This window comes from Mauremys mutica, chromosome 12 (assembly GCF_020497125.1).
Source record: "Mauremys mutica isolate MM-2020 ecotype Southern chromosome 12, ASM2049712v1, whole genome shotgun sequence".
NCBI lineage: Eukaryota > Metazoa > Chordata > Testudines > Geoemydidae > Mauremys > Mauremys mutica.
In genome coordinates, this window is record NC_059083.1 from 3,979,980 (window position 1) to 4,006,550 (window position 26,571).

At 73.9% G+C, this 26,571-nt stretch overlaps 1 protein-coding gene across 7 annotated transcripts; it reads left to right on the forward strand.

Annotated features, from left to right (window-relative positions):
• The first annotated feature begins 27 nt into the window (after nucleotides 1-27).
• On the forward strand, nucleotides 28-26,049 carry SKIV2L (Ski2 like RNA helicase). Of its 7 annotated transcripts, XM_044982670.1 has the most exons (32): nucleotides 28-178; nucleotides 1,408-1,529; nucleotides 1,697-1,806; nucleotides 1,932-2,049; nucleotides 3,314-3,428; nucleotides 3,587-3,661; nucleotides 4,503-4,556; nucleotides 4,916-5,100; nucleotides 5,317-5,451; nucleotides 7,170-7,315; nucleotides 7,436-7,582; nucleotides 8,116-8,200; nucleotides 11,374-11,480; nucleotides 11,982-12,128; nucleotides 12,582-12,681; nucleotides 12,892-13,104; nucleotides 14,923-15,033; nucleotides 15,858-15,969; nucleotides 16,992-17,110; nucleotides 17,560-17,697; nucleotides 17,790-17,927; nucleotides 18,389-18,493; nucleotides 20,078-20,225; nucleotides 20,596-20,722; nucleotides 20,825-21,035; nucleotides 21,618-21,728; nucleotides 21,874-21,931; nucleotides 22,721-22,962; nucleotides 23,726-23,770; nucleotides 23,812-24,030; nucleotides 24,595-24,735; nucleotides 25,525-26,049. In XM_044982670.1, the coding sequence occupies exons 1-32, from the start codon at nucleotides 112-114 to the stop codon at nucleotides 25,723-25,725; spliced, it is 4,152 nt and encodes a 1,383-aa protein (XP_044838605.1). In that variant the 5' UTR covers nucleotides 28-111; the 3' UTR covers nucleotides 25,726-26,049. The 7 variants fall into 7 exon arrangements, 5 of the variants coding, with proteins under 5 accessions (XP_044838605.1, XP_044838606.1, XP_044838607.1 ...); XM_044982671.1 differs by lacking the exons at nucleotides 21,874-21,931; nucleotides 22,721-22,962 and having other exon boundaries at nucleotides 23,687-23,770; nucleotides 25,525-26,047; XM_044982672.1 differs by lacking the exons at nucleotides 21,874-21,931; nucleotides 22,721-22,962; nucleotides 23,726-23,770 and having other exon boundaries at nucleotides 25,525-26,046.
• Nucleotides 26,050-26,571: the final 522 nt, after the last annotated feature.

A 26,571-nucleotide genomic window follows, 5' to 3' on the forward strand; every position in this document is an offset into this window, starting at 1 on the left:
GGAGAGAGAAGAGACGCGTCCCAGCGCCGTCCCGCCTCTTTCCGGTTCGGTTGAGTCACTTCCGCCCCGCAGTGTTGCCCGCCGGCCGCCCGGCTTCCGCCCCGCAGGGAGATGAGCTGGCGGAGGGGGGAGCACTTCCGGGGCAGGGGGCGGCCCGCGGCGGAGATGGAGAGAATGAGTGAGGGGGGCGGGGGGGTTGTTGGGGAGCGGGGGGCGGGGGGAGCTGGGGGGTTGTTGGGGGGGGGGGCGGGGGGCGCGGGGGGGTTGTTGGGGGGCGGGGGGAGCTGGGGGGTTGTTGGGGGGCGGGGGGAGCTGGGGGGTTGTTGGGGGAACAGGGGGGCGGGGGGAGCTGGGGGGTTGTTGGGGGTGCAGGGGGCGGGGGGAGCTGGGGGGTTGTTGGGGGAGCAGGGGGGCGGGGGGAGCTGGGGGGTTGTTGGGGGAGCGGGGGGCGGGGGGAGCTGGGGGGTTGTTGGGGGAGCAGGGGGGCGGGGGGAGCTGGGGGGTTGTTGGGGGGGCGGGGGGAGCTGGGGGTTGGGGGGGGAGCGGGGGTGGGGGGAGCTGGGGGGTTGTTGGGGAGCGGGGGGCGGGGGGAGCTGGGGGTTGTTGGGGGAGCGGGGGGTGGGGGGAGCTGGGGGGCTGGTGGAGCAGGGGGGTGGGTGTTGGGGGAGCGGGGGGCGGGGGGAGCTGGGGGGTTGTTTGGGGAGCTGGGGGGCGGGGGGAGCTGGGGGGTTGTTGGGGGGGGCGGGGGGAGCTGGGGGGTTTTTGGGGAGCGGGGGGCGGGGGGATCGGGGGTTTGTTGGGGGAGCTGGGGGGTTGTTGGGGGAGCTGGGGGGTTGTTGGGGGAGCAGGGGGCGGGGGGAGCTGGGGGGTTGTTGGGGGAGCAGGGGGGCGGGGGGAGCTGGGGGTTGTTGGGGGAGCAGGGGGGCGGGGGGAGCTGTGGGGATGTTGGCGGGGCGGGGGGCGGGGGGAGCTGGTGGGGTGTTGGAGCGGGGGGCGGGGGGAGCTCGGGGGTTGTTGGGGGAGCGGGGGGCGGGGGGAGCTGGGGGGTTGTTGGGGGGGCGGGGGGAGCTGGGGGGTGGGTGGGGAGCGGGGGGTGGGGGGAGCTGGGGGGTTGTTGGGGAGCGGGGTGGGGCAGGGGATGTGGAGGGAGCTGGGCCGGTGGCGGTGCTGGGGGGTGGGGAGGGGGGATGGTTTGGGGGCAGGTATCCGGGGCGGGGGGGGCGGGGGGGTGCAGGGGGCGGGGGGAGCTGGGGGGTTGTTGGGGGAGGGGATGTGGGGGGAGCTGGGCCGGTGGCGGGGCTGGGGGGCGGGAGGGGGGGATGGTTGGGGGGCAGGTATCTGGGGCGGGGGGGGTGCGGGTACCCGGAGGCGGATTGTGGAGTCTGACCCCCCCCGTGTCCCCCCCAGAGCTGCCCCCCCGGGGGCCCATGGAGCTGCCGCTCTCCGTGCTGGAAGTGGGCTGCGCCGGACGCTTCGAGCTCATCACCCGCCCGGAGGGGCCGGACGGGGACACGTTCCCCCTCTCCACGGTGAGCCCCCCGCTGCCCCCCGGCCCCCGCTGCCCCCCGGCGCCCGGCCCCCGCTGCCCCCCGGCGCCCGGCCCCCGCTGCCGCCCGGCCCCCGCTGCCCCCCAGCCCGGCCCCCGCTGCCCCCCGGCCCGGCCGGCCTGTGAAATCTCCCTTCTCTCTGCTTCCAGCTGCCCCACGGGCTGCCCCCCTGCGCCATGGACCTGGCCTCCGAGCTGGAGCGGCGCCTCCTGGCCAGCCCCGAATGGCTGCCCCTGCACCGCGTCGACAGGGCCCCCAGGTGAGCGGCCCGGCGGGGGGCACCGGGCACCTGCCCCAGCCGGGACCCCACCCTCCGATGGGGGGGCGTGTTGGAGGGGCTGGAGGGCGGGGACTGGTGCTGACTCCGCCCCCTGCCCCCCCCAGGGTCTGGCCGCGGGAGAAGGACGTCTGGTCGCTGCTGGAGGCGGCCCCCACCCCCATGCACTCCACGCTGCAGACAGAGCGGGACCCCACCACGGGGCGGATCCTGGCCTTCAGAGAGGTGAGCGCGCTGGCCCGGACGCCGGGGTCCCGGCCCGGCCCTCCCCGGGGGCTGGGAGCCAGACAGCGCCCGAGAGGTGCGGTCCCGGACGCCGGGGTCCCGGCCCGTCCCTCCCCGGGGGCTGGGAGCCAGACAGCGCCCGAGAGGTGCGGTCCCGGACGCCGGAGTCCCATCCTGTCCCGTCCCTCCCCGAGGGCTGGGAGCCAGGCAGCACCTGAGTGGTGCGGTCCCGGACGCCGGGGTCCCGTCTGTTCCCTCCCCGGGGGCTGGGAGCCAGGCAGCACCCGAGAGGTGTGGTCCCGGACGCCGGGGTCCCACCCGTTCCCTCCCCGAGGGCTGGGACCCAGGCAGCGCCCGAGAGGTGCAGTCCCAGACGCCGGGGTCCCGTCTGTTCCCTCCCCGGGGGCTGGGAGCCAGGCAGCACCCGAGAGGTGCGGTCCCGGACGCCAGGGTCCCATCCCGTCCCTTCCCTCCCTGGGGGCTGGGAACCACGCAGCGCCCGAGAGGTGCAGTCCTGGATGCCAGGGTCCTGTCCCGTCCCTCCCCGAGGGCTGGGAACCAGGCAGCACCTGAGTGGTGCGGTCCCAAATGCCAGGGTCCCGTCCCGTCCCTTCCCTCCCCAAGGGCTGGGAGCCAGGCAGCGCCCGAGAGGTGCGGTCCCGGACGCCAGGGTCCCATCCCGTCCCTTCCCTCCCTGGGGGCTGGGAACCACGCAGCACCCGAGAGGTGCAGTCCTGGATGCCAGGGTCCTGTCCCGTCCCTCCCCGAGGGCTGGGAACCAGGCAGCACCTGAGTGGTGCGGTCCCAGACGCCGGGGTCCCGTCCCGTCCCGTCCCTTCCCTCCCCAAGGGCTGGGAGCCAGGCAGCGCCCGAGAGGTGCGGTCCCGGACGCCGGGGTCCCGTCCCATCCTGTCCCTTCCCTCCCCGATGGCTGGGAACCAGGCAGCGCCTGAGAGGTGCGGTCCCGGACGCCGGGGTCCCGTCCCGTCCCTCCCCGAGGGCTGGGAACCAGGCAGCACCCGAGAGGTGTGGTCCCGGACGCTGGGGTCCCGTCCCTGTGCTGCCCGGGATTGGGGGCCATGGGGTCCCCTGGGTGTGCCCGTCTGGACACCGGGGTCCCGTCCCCTTGTTCTCAGTGGGGTGGGATCTGTGAAGGACCCTCGGGGTGAGCTTGGTCCTGGACGCCTGGGTCCCCTCCCCCAGGTCTGGGAGCCGCGCGGCCCCCGTGGGCAGGGCCCGCTCTGACCCCCTGCTCTCGCCCCAGGCGCCGTTGGACAACATGGGGCTGTCGGCCAAGAACTCGCTCTCCTTCCAGCGGGCCCCGGGGCCCCCGGCCCAGGCCCTGCGGGGCAGCAGCACCAACTACCCCTTCTGGCCAGGTACGTGCCCCCCCCGCCCGCCCCGGGGCCCCCGGCCCAGGCCCTGCGGGGCAGCAGCACCAACTACCCCTTCTGGCCAGGTACGTCCCCCCCCCAGTACCCCCCATCCCCCCGCCCGCCCCGGGGGCTGCCGGGCCTGAGCCTCTCTCTGCCCCCAGGTGGGATGGACGAGCCCAGCATGGAGCAGATCAGCGCCAAAGGCCACCTGGAGGAGGAGATCGACTTCGAGAGAGGTACCCGCGGGACCCCGGCGTCCTGAGGCCCCCGCCCCCGAGCCAGCCGGTCCCCTGTCCCTGCCCCATTCCCCGCCCCCCAAGCCAGCCAGTCCCTGCCCTGGGGCCGGGGGGAGCCGGCGCCCCCCAGAGGGGCCAGGCCCCTGCCCCATTCCCTGCCCCCCTGAGCCAGCCAGTCCCTGCCCTGGGGATGGGGGGAGCCGGCACCCCCTAGAGGGGCCAGGCCCCTGCCCCATTCCCTGCCCCCCTGAGCCAGCCAGGCCCTGCCCTGGGGCCGGGGGAGCCAGCGCCCCCTGGAGGGGCCAGGCCCCTGCCCCATTCCCCACCCCCCTGAGCCAGCCAGTCCCTGCCCTGGGGCCGGGGGGGAGCTGGCGCCCCCCAGAGGGGACAGGCCCCTGCCCCATTCCCACCCCCCGGAGCCAGCCAGTCCCCGCCCTGGGGATGGGGGGAGCCGGCGCCCCCTAGAGGGGACAGGCCCCTGCCCCATTCCCCGCCCCCGTGAGCCAGCCAGTCCCTTCCTGTGGGGCCGGGTGGGAGCTGGCGCCCCCCTGAGCCAGCCAGTCCCTGCCCCATTCCCGCCCCCCTGAGCCAGCCAGTCCCTGCCCCATTCCCCGCCCCCCTGAGCCAGCCAGTCCCTGCCCTGGGGATGGGGGGAGCCGGCGCCCCCCAGAGGGGACAGGCCCCTGCCCCATTCCCTGCCCCCCTGAGCCAGCCAGGCCCTGCCCTGGGGCCGGGGGGGAGCCAGCGCCCCCTAGAGGGGACAGGCCCCTGCCCCACTCCCACCCCCCTGCCCCAGCTTTCCCTGGTGAAATTTTGCCCCTTTTCCTTCCCCGCTGCCCAGACTTGCTGACGGCGCCGCCGGGCTGGAAGAAGGGGGTGGAGTTCAAGCCGCAAGGTACCGACCCTCCGGCTGGGGGGGGAGCGGCTGGGGGGGGAGCGGCTGGGGGGGGAGCGGCTGGGGGGGGAGTCCTGGGGGGGGAGCGGCTGGGCTGCCCCCCGCCCAGGCTGGCTCTTGTCCTGTCCTCCCGGCTCCTGGCCGAGGGGGAGCGCGGCGGCCGGGCAGATGCCGGGGGTTGGGGTGAAGATGGGGGGGGGGGCTGGGCCCTTGGCCGCCGGGCTGTAGCGGGGCGGGTGCCCATTTTGGGGGGGTCCCCGCTGGGAGCCCAGCCCAAGCCCCCCGTGTGTCCCCCCCCCCGCGATGGGCTGGTCCCCTGGAAGCCCCCCCAGCTCTTCACCCCGTACTTGCCCCCCCAGCTGCGGCGCTCCAGGCCTCCCCGGGGCTGCTGCCCCTGGCCGGCCTGCTGGGGGCGCTGGACCCCTTCCAGCTGGGCGGCTCCAGCGACGAGGAGGAGGAGAAGGGGGGGGCGAAGGCCGAGACGCCCCCGGCCCCCACCCCCGCTGTGCAGAGAGCAGACAGCCTGGAGGAGCTGGTGCTGAAGGTGTGTGTGTGGGGGGGGGTCGGACCCAGGGGATCTGGGGGGAGGGAGGCTTTGGGGTGGGGGGGAGGGATTCGGGGGGTCTTGGGGGGCTAACGGGGGAGGGGATGCTCTGGGGGCACTAGGGGTGGTGAGAAGGGGGGAGGTGGGGGCTGGGAGGGAGGGGGCAGGGATTGCCCTGGCTGCTGAGCCCTCTACCCAGCCCCTCTGCCCCCCCAGGAGGTGACCCCTGAGCCCTCGCCGCCCGCCCAGGCCGGGCCCCCCCAGCCCCCCAAGGAGCAGTGGGCGATTCCCGTCGACATCTCCTCGCCTGTGGACGACTTCTACAAACGCATCCCGGACCCGGCCTTCCGGGTGAGACCCCCGCCCCGCCCGGGCGGCGCTGTGGGGGGAGCGTCTCCCCGGTGTCTGGGGGGCTGGGAGCCTGTGGGGGGGGGGACGCTGTCCTGGCTGTCAGTGCTGAGTTGGGGGGGGGAGCTGCGGGGAGCCGACCCTGGGGCGGGGGGGCGCTATCCTGGCCCGTGGGTGCCGGGTCTGTCGTGCGGGGGGCCAGCGGGAGGCGCCGGGTCTGTCCTGCGGGGGGGAGGCAGCAGGGGGGCGCCGGGTCTGTCCCGTGGGGGGAGGGGCAAGCAGGGGGCGCTGTCCTGGCCCATGGGTGCCGGGTCTGTCCTGCGGCGGGGGGGGGGCAGCAGGGGGGCGCTGGGTCTGTCCCGTGGGGGGAGGGGCCAGCAGGGGGCGCTGTCCCGGCCCGTGGGTGCCGGGTCTGTCCTGCGGGGGGGGGGGCAGCAAGGGGGGGCGGTGGGTCTGTCCCGGGGGGGGAGGGGCCAGCAGGGGGCGCTGTCCCGGCCCGTGGGTGCCGGGTCTGTCCTGCGGGGGGGGGCCCAGCCTGGGCCGCTGTACAGGCCCGTGGGTGCCGGGACTGTCCTGAGGGGGGGCACCGGGTCAGTCCTGCGGGGGGGAGGCAGCAGGGGGGCGCCGGGTCTGTCCCGTGGGGGGAGGGGCCAGCAGGGGGCGCTGTCCTGGCCCATGGGTGCCGGGTCTGTCCTGCGGGGGGGGGGGGCAGCAGGGGGGCGGGGGGTCTGTCCCGTGGGGGGAGGGGCCAGCAGGGGGCGCTGTCCCGGCCCGTGGGTGCCGGGTCTGTCCTGCGGGGGGGGGCGGGCAGCAGGGGGGCGCTGGGTCTGTCCCGTGGGGGGAGGGGCCAGCAGGGGGCGCTGTCCCGGCCCGTGGGTGCCGGGTCTGTCCTGCGGGGGGGGGCCCAGCAGGGGGCGCTGTCCTGGCCCGTGGGTGCCGGGTCTGTCCTGCGGGGGGGCACCGGGTCTGTCCTGCGGGGGCCAGCAGGGGGGGCCAGTGGGGGGCGCTGTCCCGGCCCGTGGGTGCCGGGTCTGTCCTGCGGGGGCCAGTGGGGGGCGCTGTCCCGGCCCGTGGGTGCCGGGTCTGTCCTGCGGGGGCCAGTGGGGGGCGCTGTCCCGGCCTGTGGGCGCTGGGTCTGTCCTGCGGGGGCCCAGCGGGGGGGGCGCCGGGTCTGTCCTGGGGGGGGCCCAGCGGGGGGGCCCAGCGGGGGGGGGCGTGCCGGGTCTGTCCGGGGGAGGGCCCCGCGGGGGGGGCGCCGGGTCTGTCCTGCGGGGGGCCGGGGGGGGGCGTGCCGGGTCTGTCCTGGGGGGGGCCCAGCGGGGGGGGGCGTGCCGGGTCAGTCCTGGGGGGGGCCCAGCGGGGGGGGCGCCGGGTCTGTCCTGCGGGGGGCCGGGGGGGGCGTGCCGGGTCTGTCCTGTGGGGGGCCCAGCGGGGGGGGCCAGCGGGGGGGGGCGTGCCGGGACTGTCCTGGGGCGGGCCCAGCGGGGGGGGCGCCGGGTCTGTCCTGCGGGGGGCCGGGGGGGGGCGTGCCGGGTCTGTCCTGGGGGGGGCCCAGCGGGGGGGGGCGTGCCGGGTCTGTCCTGGGGGGGGCCCAGCGGGGGGGGCGCCGGGTCTGTCCTGCGGGGGGCCGGGGGGGGCGTGCCGGGTCTGTCCTGTGGGGGGCCCAGCGGGGGGGGCCAGCGGGGGGGCGCTCCGCCTGACTCGGTTTCCCCCGCTCGCAGTGGCCGTTCGAGCCGGACGCGTTCCAGAAACAGGCCATCCTGCACCTGGAGCAGCACGACTCGGTCTTCGTGGCCGCGCACACCTCGGCGGGGAAGACGGTGGTGGCCGAATACGCCATCGCCCTGGCCCAGAAGCACATGACCAGGTGAGAGCGCCCCCCCCTCCCCGCCCCGAGCTGCCCTGGGGACAGGCCCGTGCCCCACTTCCCGCCCCCCGAGCCTGCCGGCCGCCCCGTCTTTACCCCCCCGGCCCCGTCTCCCCCCAGGACCATCTACACCTCCCCCATCAAGGCTCTGTCCAACCAGAAGTTCCGCGATTTCAAGAACACGTTTGGGGACGTGGGGCTGCTGACGGGGGACGTCCAGCTGCACCCCGACGCCTCCTGCCTCATCATGACCACCGAGATCCTGCGGTGAGGGGCTGCGGGGCGGGAGTGAGGGGCAGCGGCCGTGGGGCTGGCAGGGGGCTGTGGGGCGGGAGTGTGGGGCAGCGGCCGTGGGGCTGGCAGGGGGCGGTGGGGCGGGGGCAGGGCTGTGGGGCTGGCAGGGGGCCGTGGGGTGGGAGCAGGGGAGGGCTGTGGGGCTGGCACGGGGCCGTGGGGCCGTGGGGCGGGAGCGGGGGCAGGGCCGTGGGGCTGGCAGGGAGCCATGGGGCTGGCAGGGGGCAGGGATGTGGGGCTGGCAGGGGGCAGGGATGTGGGGCTGGCAGGGGGCCGTGGGGCGGGAGCAGGGGCCAGGGGGCCGTGGGGCTGGCAGGGGCCAGGGGGCCGTGGGGCTGGCAGGGGGCCGTGGGGCGGGAGAGGGGCCGGGCGTGGGGCTGGCAGGGGGCCGTGGGGCGGGAGCGGGGCAGGGCCGTGGGGCTGGCAGGGGGAGGGCCGTGGGGCTGGTAGGGGGCCGTGGGGCGGGGGCAGGGCCGTGGGGCTAGCCGGCTGCCCGTCTGGCTCAGGTCGATGCTGTATAACGGCTCGGACGTGCTGCGGGACCTGGAGTGGGTGATCTTCGACGAGGTTCATTACATCAACGACGCAGAGGTGAGTCCCGGGGGGGCCGGTGGGGCTCCCCCCTCCTTCCGTTTCTCCCCGTCCCTCGCCGGCGCTTCCACTCCCTCCCATGTCCCTCCCCGGCTCCCGGGGCCTCCCGTGCTCTGGGCCCCGCGGGGCTCCGCTGCTTCTCGTCCTGCCGGCTACAGTTCAGCCGAGTCTCCGTCCCGGGGCCTGGGGCCGGGCGGGGCTCAGGGAGCTGCTCCGTGCGGGTGTAGGACAGGAGGCTCCCCTGGCACACAGCGAGAGGAATGACCCCCCCCCCCCCCGTCACGTCGCGCGTTCCCAGGCAGGGCTGTGCGGCCGGGCGCTGAACCGTTCACACCTGTCCGGCAAACCCCTCGGGTCCCCTCCGTGACGCTCAGCGTTGGGCCGCCGGGTGGTGCCCCCGCCGCGGGGCTGGTAATCGTAGGGACGTTACGGTCGCTCCTACCACGTGCTCCGGCCACATCCACCTCGGGCCAGGCCCTGTGCTCCACTTGGGGCTAAACCACAAACTGCCTCTGCCTGGGGCGCTCCGGGACCGGCTGCCCAAGGAACAGACGTTTGCGGTGTCAAGAAACCGTCTCTGTGCAGCCCCTGCAGGGGTGCCACAGCCCCAGCCGGTGCAGGGCCAGCGGAAATCCCCCCATTACTGAGGGGTTATTTTAGCCTCTCTGCTCTCCCAAGCGTTTCGGTCGCTATCTCCTGGCCCGGCAGGTGGGAACGTCTCCCCGCCGCCACCGCGGTCCCGGCGCCCGAGCGTTTCGGTCTCTATCTCCCGGCCCGGCGGGCGGGAACGTTTCCCCGCCGCCGCGGTCCCGGCGCCCGAGCGTTTCGGTCTCTATCTCCCGGCCCGGCGGGCGGGAACGTTTCCCCGCCGCCGCGGTCCCGGCGCCCGAGCGTTTCGGTCTCTATCCCCCGGCCCGGCGGGCGGGAACGTTTCCCCGCCGCCGCGGTCCCGGCGCCCGAGCGTTTCGGTCTCTATCTCCCGGCCCGGCGGGCGGGAACGTTTCCCCGCCGCCGCGGTCCCAGGGCCCGAGCGTTTCGGTCGCTATCTCCCGGCCCGGCGGGCGGGAACGTCTCCCCGCCGCCGCGGTCCCGGCGCCCGAGCGTTTCGGTCGCTATCTCCTGGCCTGGCGGGCGGGAACGTCTCCCCGCCGCCGCAGTCCCGGCGCCCGAGCGTTTCGGTCGCTATCTCCCGGCCCGGCGGGCGGGAACGTCTCCCCACCGCCGCGGTCCCAGGGCCCGAGCGTTTCGGTCGCTATCTCCCGGCCCGGCGGGCGGGAACGTCTCCCTGCCGCCGTGGTCCCGGCACCCGAGCGTTTCGGTCGCTATCTCCCGGCCCGGCGAGCGGGAACGTCTCCCCGCCGCCGCGGTCCCGGCGCCCGAGCGTTTCGGTCGCTATCTCCTGGCCCGGCGGGCGGGAATGTCTCCCCGCCGCTGCGGTCCCAGGGCCCGAGCGTTTCGGTCGCTATCCCCCGGCCCGGCGAGCGGGAACGTCTCCCCGCCGCCGCCGCGGTCCTGGCGCCCGAGCGTGGGGTTCTGCCCAGAGAGATCCCGGGGGCAGTTTGGCTCATTTAAGATTTTTACTTCATTTGATTCTACACTTTGGTTCACATCTAGCCCGGCTCCCCCGGCTGCCCGACCTGGTCTGTGCTCCCCACAGATTTTGTACCCTGGTGTTACTGTGCCCCACTGATTATCCTCATTCCACCACGTGTCTGGGGTGCCCATAGCCTCCCGCAGCGCCAGACACCGGGTCCCAGCTTGGTATTTCGACTCCTAGCGTTGGCACAGCAGCACTTTAAAACCGTGTCCCGGTTTAGCCGGCTGCCGTTCCACCATGTAACTGAACGGGACTCGCTCCCCGGGCCGGTTTCCCATCAGACCCTACCCGTGTGTTCTCCTCCTCCGGCCTCTCCCCGTCACCAGGACCCAGAGACTCTCCGGTACCAGCCCCAAGCCTCGGGCTGCTCCGCTCCTCGCATTCCCCCAGCCCGGGGGTTCAAAACTGCTCCACGGCCGTTTGTGTCAGGGGCCAGCAGCCTGGCTCCAGTCGGGTTTGGGTGGAGCCCGTCCTTCCTGGCCAGGCTCCCCCTGTGCCCAAAGTGTCCCCAGTTCCTATCGCGTCTAACCCCCCCCCCCCCCCGGTGTCATCCACGCACAGAGACCCCACACTTCTGCCAGCAGCATGGGGCGTCAGGCAGGGGGCTTGGGTGGGGATCAGGGAGGGGTCTCTGGGGGGGCTTCTAGCTCGAGCAGACCCCCCAGCGTGGTGTGGGAGGGGGCAGGCTGTACACTGACCCCCCGTGCCCCCCATGTGGTGGGGGGGAGGGTGGACAGGCTGTACACTGACACCCCCCCGTGCCCCCCCAGCGCGGCGTGGAGTGGGAGGAGGGGGGACGGGCCGTACACTGACACCCCCCTGTGCCCCCCCAGCGTGGCGTGGTGTGGGGGGAGGGGGGACAGGCCATACACTGACACCCCCCTGTGCCCCCCCAGCGCGGCGTGGTGTGGGAGGAGGGGGGACAGGCCATACACTGACACCCCCCTGTGCCCCCCCAGCGCGGCGTGGTGTGGGAGGAGGGGGGACAGGCCATACACTGATACCCCCCTGTGACCCCCAGGTGGTGTGGGAGGAGGGGGGACAGGCCATACACTGCCCCCCCCGTGCCCCCCCAGCGCGGCGTGGTGTGGGAGGAGGGGGGACAGGCCGTACACTGACACCCCCCCCGAGCCCCCCCAGCGTGGCGTGGTGTGGGAGGAGGGGGGACAGGCCGTACACTGACACCCCCCCCGTGCCCCCCCCAGCGCGGCGTGGTGTGGGAGGAGGGGGGACAGGCCATACACTGACACCCCCCTGTGCCCCCCCAGCGCGGCGTGGTGTGGGAGGAGGGGGGACAGGCCATACACTGATACCCCCCTGTGACCCCCATGTGGTGTGGGAGGAGGGGGGACAGGCCATACACTGCCCCCCCCGTGCCCCCCCAGCGCGGCGTGGTGTGGGAGGAGGGGGGACAGGCCGTACACTGACACCCCCCCCGTGCCCCCCCAGCGCGGCGTGGTGTGGGAGGAGGGGGGACAGGCCGTACACTGACACCCCCCCCGTGCCCCCCCAGCGTGGCGTGGTGTGGGAGGAGGGGGGACAGGCCGTACACTGACACCCCCCCGTGCCCCCCCAGCGCGGCGTGGTGTGGGAGGAGGTGCTGATCATGCTGCCGGAGCACGTGAACATCATCCTGCTGAGCGCCACCGTCCCCAACACGCTGGAGTTCGCCGACTGGATCGGGTGAGGGGGGGTCCTGGGGGGGCGAGAGCGGTGGGGACAGGAGGGTGGGGGGTTGGGTAGGCAGGGAAGGGGGCTGTGGAGAAGGGAGGTGTATGGTGGGGGGCTGGGAGGCTCTGGGACTGTGGGGAAGGGAGGTGTATTGTGGGGGTTGGGAGGCTGGGGGGAAGGAGGGGGTGTATGGTGGGGGGTTGGGAGGCCGGGGTGTATGGTGGGGGTTGGGAGGCCGGGGGCTGCGGGGAAGGGGGGTGTATGGTGGGGGTGGGGAGGCCGGGGGCTGTGGGGAAGGGAGGTGTATGGTGGGGGGCTGGGAGGCTGGGGGGAAGGAGGGGGTGTATGGTGGGGGTTGGGAGGCCGGGGGCTGTGGGGAAGGGAGGTGTATGGTGGGGGGCTGGGAGGCTCTGGGACTGTGGGGAAGGAGGGGGTGTATGGTGGGGGGTTGGGAGGCCGGGGGCAGCCAGGGGGGGCTGTGGGCGCTGACACCCCCCCGCCCCCCCCCCCCAGGCGGATCAAGCGGAAGCGGATCTACGTGATCAGCACCCTGCGGCGCCCGGTGCCCCTCGAGCACCATCTCTACACGGGCACCAGCCACAAAACCCAGCACGAGCTCTTCCTGCTGCTCGACGCCCGCGGCGCCTTCCTCACCAAGGGGTGAGCCCCCCGGGGCCCCCTCCTCCCCCCCGCTGCCTCCCGGGGCCCCCCTTGCGCCAGGACGGGCGTCTCCTCCCTCGCTGCCCCCGGGGCCCCCCTTGCGCCGGGCCGGGCCCCTCTCCTCCCCCGGTGCCCCCCGGGGCCCCCCTCCTCCCCCGGGGCCTCCCTCCCGCTGGGCCGGGCGTCTCCTCCCCCGCTGCCCCCCGGGGCCCCTCGCGCTGGGACGGGTGTCTCCTCCCCCGCTGCCCCCCGGGTCCCCCCTCCTCCCCCGGGGCTCCCTGCTCCCCCAGTGCCGGGCCAGGGGTCTCCCTCATCCACTGCCCCTGCCCCCCTGGGGCTCCCCGCACCTGCAGTTCCAGGCCGGGGGTCTCCCCCATCCGCTGCCCCTGCCCCCCGGGGCTCCCTGCCCCCCAGCGCCGGGCCGGGGATCTCCCCTCACCCGCTGTCCCCCAGGTACTACGCGGCGGTGGAGGCGAAGAAGGAGCGCTCCAGCAAACACGCCCAGACCTTTGGGGCCAAGCAGCCCACGCACACGGGCACCGGGCCGGGCCAGGTCAGCGCCGGGGGTCACGGCTGGGTGGGTGGGTGTCACGGTGATGTGACAGGCTCCGGGGCGACAGCGGGTGTGGTGGGAGGTGGGTATGGGGGGGACTGGGGCAGGCATGGGGGGGTGCTGCTGTTGGGGGGCAGTTCAGGGGGATTGGGGCCAGGGCAGAGACACAGGGGATCTCAGGGCCCCGGTGTGACACCCCCCCCCCCGCAGGAGAAGGGCGTGTGGCTCTCGCTGATGGACGCGCTGCGGAAGCGGGACCAGCTGCCCGTGGTGGCCTTCACCTTCTCCCGCGCCCGCTGCGACGACAACGCGTCCGCGCTCACCACCCTCGACCTGACCTCGAGCGCCGAGAAGAGCCAGATCCACCTCTTCTTCCAGAAGTGCGTGTCCCGCCTGAAGGGCTCCGACCGCCAGCTGCCCCAGGTCAGGGCCGGAACGGGACGGGAAGTGGGGCTGGCACTGGCCCGGCTCCTCGGGCATGGGACAGGAAGTGGAGCTGGCATTGGCTCGGCTGCCCATGGATGGGACAGGAAGTGGGGCTGGCACTGGCCCGGCTCCTCGGGCATGGGACAGGAAGTGGAGCTGGCATTGGCTCGGCTGCCCATGGATGGGACAGGAAGTGGGGCTGGCATTGGCTCGGCTCCCCATGGATGGGACAGGAAGTGGGGCTGGCACTGGCCCGGCTCCTCGGGCATGGGACAGGAAGTGGGGTTTGGGACAGGAAGTGGAGCTGGCATTGGCTCGGCTGCCCATGGATGGGACAGGAAGTGGGGCTGGCATTGGTCCGGCTCCGCATGGATGGGACAAGAAGTGGGGCTGGCATTGGCTCGGCTCCCCATGGATGGGACAGGAAGTGGAGCTGGCATTGGCTCGGCTGCCCATGGATGGGACAGGAAGTGGGGCTGGCATTGGTCCGGCTCCCCATGGATGGGACAGGAAGTGGGGCTGGCATTGGTCCAGCTCCGCATGGATGGGACAGGAAGTGGGGGCCTTACTATGGCTGGAGGTGCTACCCTGCAGAGGTCAAAGGGAGTGGGTGGCCATCTTGGGCATTGGCACAGGCTTGGCTCCCCATGGATGGGATAGGAAGTAGTGTTTGGGACAGGAAGTGGGGCTGGCATTGGCTCGGCTCCTCATGCATGGGACAGGAAGTGGGGTTGGCATTGGTCCGGCTCCACATGGATGGGACAGGAAGTGGGGGCCTTACTATGGCTGGAGGTGCTACCCTGCAGAGGTCAAAGGGAGTGGTTGCCATCTTGGGCATTGGCACAGGCTGGGCTGTCCAGGGATGGGGCAGGAAGTGGGGAATGGGACAGGAAGTGCACGCCCATTAAAACAAGCCCCGAGAGCAGGAAGTGGACACCGACCCCTGGGCACGGCAGCTCCAGGCGCAGGGGGTTGGCCAGGCTCCTGTGTGACAGGAAGTGGGCACCCTGGCGCGGCCGCTGGGGGTTAAAGGGCATGCAGACAGGAAGTCCCGCCCCCCGGGGTAGGGTTGCTGGGGGTCTGCAAGGCGATGTTGAGGGCGCTGCCAGGCGCTGCCCTGTAGGACACTTCTGGGACAAAGGGGACAGGAAGTTGCGCCCCACTGGGTGAAAGGGGGTTGGGAGAAATGTCTGTCTCTGCCTAGTGCTTCCGGGTCAAAGGGCACTCAACAGGAAGTGACATCAGCTGCGTCCCTTAGCGTGTGGTTTTGATTGGCCCTCTTTGAGGGAGGGGTCAGAGGGTGCCAGACAGGAAGTCCCGCCCCCCGGGGAGAACAGGGTTGGCGGGAGTGCCTGTGCTGGGAGGCCCCAGACGGGTCAAAGGGCACTCGGCAGGATGCTGCCAGGAGTTGGGTCCCAAGGGGTTGGCGGGAGTGAGTCAAGCACTTCCTGTGACGCGCCCTTTGACCTGGACGTTGTAGTTGACCACCCAGGAAGTGGGTCCCTGGTGGAAGGGTTTGGCTTGAGCCTGCTTCTGGGTCACAGAAAGTGATGGGGGGAGGGGCAGGAAGTTGGGGTTGGCGGGAGTTGGTCAGGCACTTCCAGGTCAAAGGGCACGGCACAGGAAGTTGCGTTGGGTGACACCGGAAGTGGATATCCTGGGTTCCCGAGGGGTTGGCGTGAGTTCAGGGCTCCCTCTGGTGCTCCCGGGTCGAAGGGCGCTGGACAGGAAGTGTCCTGGGGCGAGGCAGGAAGCAGGGTCTCCAGCGCGCGCCCGGGTTTGATGTGTCCCCCCCGGGGGGGGGGGCGGTTTCAGGTGCTGCACATGGTGGAGCTGCTGAAGAGGGGCATCGGGGTGCACCACAGCGGGATCCTGCCCATCCTCAAGGAGGTCGTGGAGATGCTCTTCAGCAAAGGGCTGGTCAAGGTGAGAGAGGGCGGGGCTGGGCGGGTGGGAGGAGCCGACGGGTGTGGAGGCGGGGCTGGGCGGGTGGGAGGAGCCGACGGGTGTGGAGGGCGGGGCTGGGCTGGTGGGAGGAGCCGACGGGTGTGGAGTCGGGGCTGGGCGGGTGGGAGGAGCCGACGGGTGTGGAGGGCGGGGCTGGGCGGGTGGGAGGAGCCGACGGGTGTGGAGGGCGGGGCTGGGCGGGTGGGAGGAGCCGACGGGTGTGGAGGCGGGGCTGGGCGGGTGGGAGGAGCCGACGGGTGTGGAGGCGGCGCTGGGCGGGTGGGAGGAGCCGACGGGTGTGGAGGCGGCGCTGGGCGGGTGGGAGGAGCCGACGGGTGTGGAGGGTGGGGCTGGGCGGGTGGGAGGAGCTGATGGGTGTGGAGGGGGGGCTGGGCGGGTGGGAGGAGCCAGAGGGGGTGGAGTTTGGAAGCTGGGTGGGAGGTGTGGGGCTGGGTGGGTGGGAGGAGCTGGTGAGGTGGGTGGGAGGAGTCAGGGGTGGGGGTGGGGCTCGGCAGGTGGGAGGAGCCGGAAGGGGTGGGGCTGAGCCAGTGGGAGGAGCCGGAAGGGGTGGGGCTGAGCCCGTGGGAGGAGCCAGAGGGGGTGGGGTTTGGAAGCTGGGTGGGAGGTGTGGGGCTGGGTGGGTGGGAGGAGCTGGTGAGGTGAGTGGGGTTTGGGAGGTGGGTGAAGGGGTGGGGCTGGGTGGGTGGGAGGAGTCGGGTGGGGGTGGGGCTGGGCGGGTGGGAGGAGCTGGAGGGGGTATTACCACATGTTTTGTGTCCCCACCCCACCCCACCCCACCCCAGATCCTCTTTGCCACCGAGACCTTCGCCATGGGGGTGAACATGCCGGCCCGCACCGTGGTCTTCGACTCCGTCCGCAAACACGACGGCTCCGGCTTCCGCGACCTGCTGCCAGGTGGGTGCGGGGGGCCTGTGCTGTGGGGAGCAGAGCGGGGGTAGCGGGGGGCTCTGCCCGGGCAGTCAGGGCTCCCCATGGCCCCAGGGCGGCGCTAGGGGCTGGGCTGCAGGGGGGGGCAGCAGGGGGCTCTGCCCGGGCAGTCAGGGCTCCCCGTGGCCCCAGGGCGGCGCTGGGGGCTGGGCTGCAGGGGGGGCAGCGGGGGGCTCTGCCCGGGCAGTCAGGGCTCCCCATGGCCCCAGGCCGGCGCTGGGGGCTGGGCTGTGGGGGGGGCCGCAGGGGGCTCTGCCCGGGCAGTCAGGGCTCCCCATGGCCCCAGGATAGCGCATGGGACTGTGCTGTGGGGCTGGGGGTGGAGGCAGCAGAGAGCACTAGGGGGCTGTGGTGTGGGGCAGGGGGCGCTCAGGCAGCGCTGTGGGGGAGCTGCAGGGGGCGCTCAGGCTCCGTGGGTCCCTCGCAGGCGAGTACATCCAGATGGCGGGCCGGGCCGGGGGCTGTGCTGGGGGGCGGGGGCAGCGCTGGGGGGCGCAGCAGGGGGCGCTCAGGCTCCGTGGGTCCCTCGCAGGCGAGTACATCCAGATGGCAGGCCGGGCCGGGGGCTGTGCTGGGGGGCGGGGGCAGCGCTGGGGGGCGCAGCAGGGGGCGCTCAGGCTCCGTGGGTCCCTCGCAGGCGAGTACATCCAGATGGCGGGCCGGGCCGGGCGCCGGGGGCTGTGCTGGGGGCCGAGCAGGGGGCTGTGCTGTGGGGCGGGGGCAGGCTGGGGGCAGCAGGGGGCTGTGCTGTGGGGCGGGGGCAGCGCTGGGGGGCGCAGCAGGGGGCGCTCAGGCTCCGTGGGTCCCTCGCAGGCGAGTACATCCAGATGGCGGGCCGGGCCGGGCGCCGGGGGCTGTGCTGGGGGCCGAGCAGGGGGCTGTGCTGTGGGGCGGGGGCAGGCTGGGGGCAGCAGGGGGCTGTGCTGTGGGGCGGGGGCAGCGCTGGGGGGCGCAGCAGGGGGCGCTCAGGCTCCGTGGGTCCCTCGCAGGCGAGTACATCCAGATGGCGGGCCGGGCCGGGCGCCGGGGGCTGGACACCACGGGGATGGTCATCGTTCTGTGCAAGACCCGCGTGCCCGAGATGGCCGACCTGCACCGCATGATGCTGGTGAGCGACCCCCCCCCATCTGCCCCGGAGCCCCCCGGGTGGGGGCTGAGCCCGGCATGGCCCCCCAAGGGCGGGGGAAGGGCCCGGATTGTGTCCTGGGGCCCCCGAGGTTCTCTGCCCGTGGATACCCCCAGGGACCCCCCCAGCCGCCCCACTGCCCCCCAGGGACCCCCCAGCCGGCTACCTGCCCCGGGAACAGGATCCCCCCCCTTCCCCCTGGCCAGCCGCCACCCCCAGGGACCCCCCAGCCGGCTACCTGCCCTGGGGACAGGATCCCCCCCTTCCCCCTGGCCAGCCGCCGCCCCCAGGGGATCCCCTCACCCGCCAGCCGCTGCCCCTGGGCACCCCCAGCCAGCCCCACTCCGTGCCAGCCAGTGCTCCCAGGGGATCCCCTCACCCGCCAGCCACTGCCCCCCCGGGGACCCCCTGACCCAGCCCGCTGCCCCCAGGGGAAGCCGACCCAGCTGCAGTCCCAGTTCCGCCTGACCTACACCATGATCCTGAACCTGCTGCGGGTGGAGGCGCTGCGCGTGGAGGACATGATGAAACGCAGCTTCTCCGAGTTCCACAGCCGCAAGGACAGCCAGGTGAGCGGGGGGGGAGCCCGGTGAGAGCGGGGGGGCGGGGGTCAGGTGAGGGGGGCCGAGCGGCCACTGAGGCTCCGCGCCGCCCCCCGCAGGCCCACGAACACGCCATCGCCCAGCTGAGCCGCCGGCTGGCGGCCATGGAGGAGGTGGACACGAGCGGGCAGCTGAGCGACCTGCCCGAGTACTGCCGGGCCGTGCAGGAGCTGCGGGAGACGCGCCGCCTCATCCAGGTAGGGGGGCTGGCTCGGGGGGGGGGGGCTGGTTCCCATCTGGCCCTGGGGCGGAGACAGGCTAGGTGTGGGGGCGGGGAATGGAGGGGGTGGGGAATGGGGTTGGGAGATGGGCCGGCTGGGGGGCAGGGAATGGGGGTAACCGTCCCCTCCCGGCTGCAGAGGCGGCTGGCGCAGTCGGCCAGCGGGCTGAAGGCTCTGGGGGGGGGTGGCCGGGCTGGGGGGCAGGGAATGGGGGTAACCGTCCCCTCCCGGCTGCAGAGGCGGCTGGCGCAGTCGGCCAGCGGGCTGAAGGCTCGGGGGGGGGGGCGGCCGGGCTGGGGGGCAGGGAATGGGGGTAACCGTCCCCTCCCGGCTGCAGAGGCGGCTGGCGCAGTCGGCCAGCGGGCTGAAGGCTCTGGGGGGGGGCGGCCGGGCTGGGGGGCAGGGAATGGGGGTAACCGTCCCCTCTCTGGCTGCAGAGGCGGCTAGCGGAGTCGGCCAGCGGGCTGAAGGCTCTGGCCCCGGGTCGAGTGGTGATCGTCAATAACCCGGCTCACCGGAACGCCCTGGGGGTGATCCTACAGGTGAGGGGCACTAGGGGGCGCTGGGCTGTGGTGGGGGGGGGGGGGACGGGACACAATGCTTCCTCTTCCCGCCCCAACCCCTTCACGGCGTTATGTTCAGCTGTTCCCGCACTGGGCGTGCTCCACCCCAGAGGGGCCGCATCTCAGTGCCCGGGTAACCGGCCCCCTCACGCTCCACCCCAGAGGGGCCGCCTCTCGGTGCCCGGGTAACCGGCCCCCTCACGCTCCACCCCAGATGGGCCGCCTCTCGGTGCCCGGGTAACCGGCCCCCTCACGCCCCACCCCAGAGGGGCTGCATCTCGGTGGCCAGGTAATCCGCCCCCTCACACCCCACCCCAGAGGGGCCGCATCTCGGTGCCCGGGTAACCGGCCCCCTCACGCTCCACCCCAGAGGGGCCGCCTCTCGGTGCCCGGGTAACCGGCCCCCTCACGCCCCACCCCAGAGGGGCTGCATCTCGGTGGCCAGGTAATCCGCCCCCTCACGCCCCGCCCCAGAGGGGCCGCCTCTCGGTGCCCGGGTAACCGGCCCCCTCACGCCCCACCCCAGAGGGGCCGCATCTCTGCACCAGGCCAGGGGGTCCCCGGGTAACCAGCTCCCTCACGCCCCACCCCAGAGGGGCCAGGTCCTGTCTCCCCGGGTAACCGGCCCCCTCACGCCCCGCCCCAGAGGGGCCGCCTCTCGGTGCCCGGGTAACCGGCCCCCTCACGCCCCGCCCCAGAGGGGCCGCCTCTCGGTGCCCGGGTAACCGGCCCCCTCACGCCCCGCCCCAGAGGGGCCGCATCTCCGCACCAGGCCAGGGGGTCCCCGGGTAACCAGCTCCCTCACGCCCCACCCCAGAGGGGCCAGGTCCTGTCTCCCCGGGTAACCAGCCCCCTCACGCCCCACCCCAGAGGGGCCGCCTCTCGGTGCCTGGGTAACCGGCCCCCTCACGCCCCACCCCAGAGGGGCCGCCTCTCGGTGCCTGGGTAACCGGCCCCCTCACGCCCCACCCCAGAGGGGCCGCCTCTCGGTGCCTGGGTAACCGGCCCCCTCACGCCCCACCCCAGAGGGGCCGCCTCTCGGTGCCTGGGTAACCGGCCCCCTCACGCCCCACCCCAGAGGGGCCGCCTCTCGGTGCCTGGGTAACCGGCCCCCTCACGCCCCACCCCAGAGGGGCCGCCTCTCGGTGCCTGGGTAACCGGCCCCCTCACGCCCCACCCCAGAGGGGCCGCCTCTCGGTGCCTGGGTAACCGGCCCCCTCACGCCCCACCCCAGAGGGGCCGCCTCTCGGTGTCTGGGTAACCGGCCCCCTCACGCCCCACCCCAGAGGGGCCGCCTCTCGGTGCCCGGGTAACCGGCCCCCTCACGCCCCGCCCCAGAGGGGCCGCCTCTCGGTGCCCGGGTAACCGGCCCCCTCACGCTCCACCCCAGAGGGGCCAGGTCCTGTCTCCCCGGGTAACCGGCCCCCTCACGTCCCACCCCAGAGGGGCCAGGTCCTGTCTCCCCAGGTAACCGGCCCCCTCACGCCCCACCCCAGAGGGGCCGCCTCTCTGTGCTGGGCCGGGGGGCCCCAGGTAACCGCCCCCCCCATCTCCCCTCGACAGGTCTCCTCGGACGCGGCCAACCGGACGTTCACCACCCTGGTGCTGTGTGAGAAGAGCCCTGAGGGGGGGGGCACGGGAGGGGGCAGCCCCACCCCGGAGGTTCCCTTCCCCGACGACCTGCTGCTCAACAAGCTCTTCCTGCCGGAAGGTAGGGGGCGGGGAGCCCGGACTCCTGGGTTCTCTCCCGGCTCTGGGAGGGGAGTGGGGGCTGGGAGCCCGGACGCCTGGGTTCCCTCCCCGGCTCTGGGAGGGGAGTGGGGGCTGGGAGCCCAGACGCCTGGGTTCTCTCCCGGCACTGGGAGGGGAGTGGGGGCTGGGAGCCCGGACGCCTGGGTTCCCTCCCCGGCACTGGGAGGGGAGTGGGGGCTGGGAGCCCGGACGCCTGGGTTCTCTCCCGGCTCTGGGAGGGGAGTGGGGGCTGGGAGCCCGGACGCCTGGGTTCTCTCCCCGGCTCTGGGAGGGGAGTGGGGGCTGGGAGCCCGGACGCCTGGGTTCTCTGGCTAGCGTCTCTCCCCCAGGGCCCTGCGGCCACGCGGTGGAGCAGCTGGGCCCCTGCGAGCTGGCGGCGCTGACGGGGAAGACGCTGCGGGTGAACGCCGAGCGCATCCTGGAGGACGTCAAGAAGAGACAGATGCCGCGGTTCAGGTCAGGGGGTCCCGGGGGAGCTGTGGGGGGGTGGGGAGCCCCTATTACCCTGTGGAGGGGGGCGCTGGTGACTGGGGCCGGGGCTGACGGGTGCCGTTGCAGGAGCGACCCCCCTGGCCCCTCGGCGGTGCAGGCGGCCCAGGAGCTGCTGCGGCTGGCGGAGGGGGGCGCCGGGGGGCTGCCCCGCCTGGACCCGGTGGGGGCCCTGCAGCTGAAGGAGCTGGCGGTGGTGGAGGGCGTCATGCGGCTCCGGCGCCTGGAGGAGGCGCTGCCCGGCTTCCAGTGCGTGCACAGCTCCCGCTTCCCCCAGCAGGTGAGTGGGGGTGAGGGGGCTCCAGCGACCGCCCGCACCCCCCCACAGCCCCTGCTTCCCCCAGCTGGTGAGTCGGGGGGGGGGGGGCTCCAGCGACCGCCCGACCCCTCCCCACACACACAGCCCCCGCTTCCCCCAGCAGGTGGGGGTGAGGGGGCTCCAGCGACTGCCCCGACCCCTCCCCACAGCCCCCGCTTCCCCCAGCAGGTGGGGGTGAGGGGGCTCCAGCGACTGCCCCAACCCCCCCCCACAGCCCCCGCTTCCCCCAGCAGGTGGGGGTGAGGGGGCTCCAGCGACTGCCCCAACCCCCCCCCACAGCCCCCGCTTCCCCCAGCAGGTGAGGGGAGGGCTCCACCGACCGCCCGACCCCTCCCCACACACACACACAGCCCCCGCTTCCCCCAGCAGGTGAGGGGGGGGGCTCCAGCGACCGCCCCAACCCCCCCCCACAGCCCCCGCTTCCCCCAGCAGGTGAGGGGGGGGGCTCCAGCGACCGCCCGACCCCCAGGCCCTGCAGCTCGCTGGGGGTGGGGGGGTGACCGGGGCCAGTCTCACCCCCTCTTCTCCCCCCCCCCCCCCCAGTACGTGCGCCAGGCCGAGCGGCTGCGGCTGCGGGCGGAGCTGGAGCACCTGCGCTTCCTGCTGTCGGACCAGTCCCTGCTGCTGCTGCCGGAGTACCAGCAACGCGTGGAGGTGAGTCCTGCCCCACGGCGCTGCCCCACGGCGCTGCTGCCCCACGGCCCCCAGGGTACCAGCAACGCGTGGAGGTGAGTCCTGCCCCACGGTGCTGCCCCACGGCCCCGCCCCACGGCCACCAGGGTACCAGCAACGCGTGGAGGTGAGTCCTGCCCCACGGCCCTGCCCCACGGCCCCCAGGGTACCAGCAACGCGTGGAGGTGAGTCCTGCCCCACGGCCCCCAGGGTACCAGCAACGCGTGGAGGTGAGTCCTGCCCCACGGCCCTGCCCCACGGCCCCCAGGGTACCAGCAACGCGTGGAGGTGAGTCCTGCCCCACGGCCCTGCCCCACGGCCCCCAGGGTACCAGCAACGCGTGGAGGTGAGTCCTGCCCCACGGCCCTGCCCCACGGCCCCCAGGGTACCAGCAACGCGTGGAGGTGAGTCCTGCCCCACGGCCCTGCCCCACGGCCCCCAGGGTACCAGCAACGCGTGGAGGTGAGTCCTGCCCCACGGCCCTGCCCCACGGCCCCCAGGGTACCAGCAACGCGTGGAGGTGAGTCCTGCCCCACGGCCCCCAGGGTACCAGCAACGCGTGCACGTGAGTCCTGCCCCACGGCCCTTGCCCTACGGCCCTGCCCCACGGCCCCCAGGGTACCAGCAACGCGTGGAGGTGAGTCCTGCCCCTCGGCCCCGCCCCACGGCCCCCAGGGTACCAGCAACGCGTGGAGGTGAGTCCTGCCCCACGGCCCCCAGGGTACCAGCAACGCGTGCACGTGAGTCCTGCCCCACGGCCCTTGCCCTACGGCCCTGCCCCATGGCCCCCAGGGTACCAGCAATGCGTGGAGGTGAGTCCTGCCCCACGGCCCTTGCCCTACAGCCCTGCCCCACGGCCCCCAGGGTACCAGCAACGCGTGGAGGTGAGTCCTGCCCCACAGCCCCCAGGGTACCAGCAACGCGTGGAGGTGAGTCCTGCCCCACGGCCCCCAGGGTACCAGCAACGGGTGGAGGTGAGTCCTGCCCCACAGCCCCCAGGGTACCAGCAACGCGTGCACGTGAGTCCTGCCCCACGGCCCTTGCCCTACGGCCCTGCCCCACGGCCCCCAGGGTACCAGCAACGCGTGCACGTGAGTCCTGCCCCACGGCCCTTGCCCTACGGCCCTGCCCCACGGCCCCCAGGGTACCAGCAACGCGTGCACGTGAGTCCTGCCCCACGGCCCTTGCCCTACGGCCCCGCCCCACGGCCCCCAGGGTACCAGCAACGCGTGGAGGTGAGTCCTGCCCCACGACCCCCAGGGTACTAGCAACGCGTGGAGGTGAGTCCTGCCCCACGGCCCCCAGGGTACCAGCAACGGGTGGAGGTGAGTCCTGCCCCACAGCCCCCAGGGTACCAGCAACGCGTGCACGTGAGTCCTGCCCCACGGCCCTTGCCCTACGGCCCTGCCCCACGGCCCCCAGGGTACCAGCAACGCGTGCACGTGAGTCCTGCCCCACGGCCCTTGCCCTACGGCCCCGCCCCACGGCCCCCAGGGTACCAGCAACGCGTGGAGGTGAGTCCTGCCCCACGGCCCCCAGGGTACCAGCAACGCGTGGAGGTGAGTCCTGCCCCACAGCCCCCAGGGTACCAGCAACGCGTGCACGTGAGTCCTGCCCCACGGCCCTTGCCCTACGGCCCTGCCCCACGGCCCCCAGGGTACCAGCAACGCGTGCACGTGAGTCCTGCCCCACGGCCCCCAGGGTACCAGCAACGCGTGGAGGTGAGTCCTGCCCCACGGCCCCGCCCCACGGCCCCTAGGGTACCAGCAACGCGTGGAGGTGAGTCCTGCCCCACGGCCCTGCCCCACGGCCCCCAGGGTACCAGCAACGCGTGGAGGTGAGTCCTGCCCCACGGCCCTGCCCCATGGCCCCCAGGGTACCAGCAACGCGTGGAGGTGAGTCCTGCCCCACAGCCCCCAGGGTACCAGCAACGCGTGGAGGTGAGTCCTGCCCCACGGCGCTGCCCCACGGCCCCCAGGGTACAGCAACGCCTGCAGGTGAGCCCTGCCCCACACCCCCCCCAGGTGCTGCGGGCGCTGCGCTACGTGTCTCTCCTCCCCCCCAGGTGCTGCGGGCGCTGCGCTACGTGGACGCGGGCGGCGCGGTGCAGCTGGCCGGGCGCGTGGCCTGCGAGATCAGTAACCACGAGCTGCTGCTGACGGAGCTGGTGTTCGACAACCTGCTGACGGAGCTGCGGCCGGAGGAGAGCGTGGCCCTGCTCAGCTGCCTGGTCTGCCAGAGCAAGGGGCCGGCCGAGCCCCCGGGGCCCAGCGTCCTGCGCAAGGTGGGCCCGGACGCCGGGGTTCTGGGCTGGGGCTCGGGGGAGGGGGAGGCCAGTGAGGGGGGAGGAAGGTGGGGCCAGGAGCCCGGACTCCTGGGTTCTCTCCCAGCTCTGAGGGAGGAGTGGGGGGTCGCATGGTTAGAGTGTGGGGGGGTGCTGGGAGCCCGGACTCCTGGGTTCTCTCCCAGCTCTGAGAGAGGAGTGGGAGGGAGGGGGCTGGGAGCCCAGACTCCTGGGTTCTCTCCCAGCTCTGAGAGAGGAGTGGGGGGTCGCATGGTTAGAGTGGCGGGGGGTGCTGGGAGCCCGGACTCCTGGGTTCTCTCCCAGCTCTGAGAGAGGAGTGGCGGGGCAGGGGGCTGGGAGCCTGGACTCCTGGGTTCTCTCCCAGCTCTGAGAGAGGAGTGGGGGGTCGCATGGTTAGAGTGTGGGGGGGGTGCTGGGAGCCCGGACTCCTGGGTTCTCTCCCAGCTCTGAGAGAGGAGTGGTGGGGCAGGGGGCTGGGAGCCCGGACTCCTGGGTTCTCTGCCGGGGCAGGCACCCCCCGTCACCGCCGGCTCTCCGCGGCAGGGCATGGAGCGGATCCGGGCGGTGGCCGAGCGCATCGCCCTGCTGCAGCGGGAGTGCGGCCTGCGGGAGTCGGTGGAGGATTTCGTGGCGCAGTACAACTTCGGCCTGGTGGAGGTGGTGTACGAGTGGGCCCGCGGCATGGTGAGTGCCCGGCCCTCGGGGGGGGGACCCCACGTCCCTCACCCCCCAGCCAGGCCCCCCGACGGGAGGGGAACCCCAGGCCCTGTGTCCCTCGCCCCCCAGCCAGGCCCCTGTCCCGGGACGGGAGGGGAACCTCAGGCCCTGTGTCCCACCCCCCCCAGCCAGGCCCCCGTCCCGGGACGGGAGGGGAACCTCAGGCCCCGTGTCCCACCCCCCCCGCCCGGCCCCTGTCCCGGGACGGGAGGGGTAGCCCAGGCCCCGCGTCCCACCGCCCCCCAGCCAGGCCCCCGTCCCGGGACGGGAGGGGAACCTCAGGCCCTGTGTCCCACCCCCCCCAGCCAGGCCCCTGTCCCAGGACGGGAGGGGAACCTCAGGCCCCGTGTCCCACCCCCCCCAGCCAGGCCCCTGTCCCGGGACGGGAGGGGAAGCCCAGGCCCCGCGTCCCACCGCCCCCCAGCCAGGCCCCCGTCCCGGGACGGGAGGGGAACCCCAGGCCCTGTGTCCCTTGCCCCCGAGCCAGGCCCCCGTCCCGGGACGGGAGGGGAAGCCCAGGCCCCGCGTCCCACCCCCCCCAGCCAGGCCCCTGTCCCGGGACAGGAGGGGAACCTCCGGCCCCGCGTCCCAGCCCCCCAGCCAGGCCCCCGTCCCGGGACGGGAGGGGAACCTCAGGCCCCGCGTCCCAGCCCCCCAGCCAGGCCCCTGTCCCGGGACGGGAGGGGAACCTCAGGCCCCGCGTCCCACCGCCCCCCAGCCCCCCAGTCCCCGTGACCCCCGCCCGCTCTCCACCAGCCCTTCGCCGAGATCGCCCGGCTGACGGAGGTGCAGGAGGGGATCATCGTGCGCTGCATCCAGCGGCTGGACGAGACCTGCCGGGACGTGCGCAACGCGGCCCGCGTCATCGGGGAGCCCACGCTGCACGCCAAGATGGAGCAGGCCTCCAACCTCATCAAGAGAGACATCGTCTTCGCCGCCAGCCTCTACACGCAGTGACCCCGCCGGGCCCTGCGACCTTTCACCTCTGCGAGGTGAGCGGCCCCCCAGGGCAAGGCGAGAGCGCGTGGACTGTGATTGGATCACGCTGACGTTCTCCCCCATTGTGTGATTGGGGGGGGTCAGCCTCTGCCCTGTGACCGGCTGTGACCTTTCACCTCTAGCCATGGCATCTGCCCTTTGCCCTGCAGCTCAGGGGTCAGTGGGCGACGGCAGCAGCCCTGACCCCTCCCCCCAGCTCCCCTAGTGGCTGACAATGGGGGGGGACGGGGACAGGGATCCGGTGCCCCCAGCAGGGGCCTCGGTGTCCAAGCTGTTAATAAATCTGTCTCCAGCCGCTGCCTTGGGGGGGCTTGATTGGGGAACGGGTCACCCCCCCTCCCGCAGGGCTGGGCCTGGGGGGAGCTATGGAGGAATGTGGGGCAGCTTCCCTGGTGGGGTCAATGTCCCCTATGCCCCAGCCTCACATCCCAGCTGCTCCTGTGGGGCATTCGGGGGGGGGGGGGGCGCCGCGCTGTACTAGATGCGTCTGACTCCCCCCCAGGTCCCACCCCCTGCCAGAACCAGGAGGAACCCAGGAGTCCTGTGCCCACGGTTCGGGGCGGGGCGGGGCACAGCTGGGCTCATGGACTCTGTGCTAGTGAACGAAAACGGGTATTCAGAGACAAACCCCTCTCCCCCCCCCCCCCAAGCACAGGTGGACTAGTCCATGCTCCGCCTTCCCCCCCCTCTGCCCAGCACACATGGGCCAGTCCAACTGTGGATCCACCCCTGCTTCTGTCAGTAAGTGGTTGGGTCCATGAATCCTCCACAAGTGGGGAGCAGGGTTCCCTTGGCGATGGAATG

Bases quoted from the DNA above. Each gene is read 5' to 3' on its own strand.
- SKIV2L (XM_044982670.1), top strand. From the start codon at position 112: ATGAGCTGGCGGAGGGGGGAGCACTTCCGGGGCAGGGGGCGGCCCGCG. The intron at 3,662-4,502 runs GTACCCGCGGGA...CCCGCTGCCCAG, and splicing joins GGAGATCGACTTCGAGAGAG to ACTTGCTGACGGCGCCGCCG. The intron at 5,452-7,169 runs GTGAGACCCCCG...CCCCGCTCGCAG, and splicing joins TCCCGGACCCGGCCTTCCGG to TGGCCGTTCGAGCCGGACGC.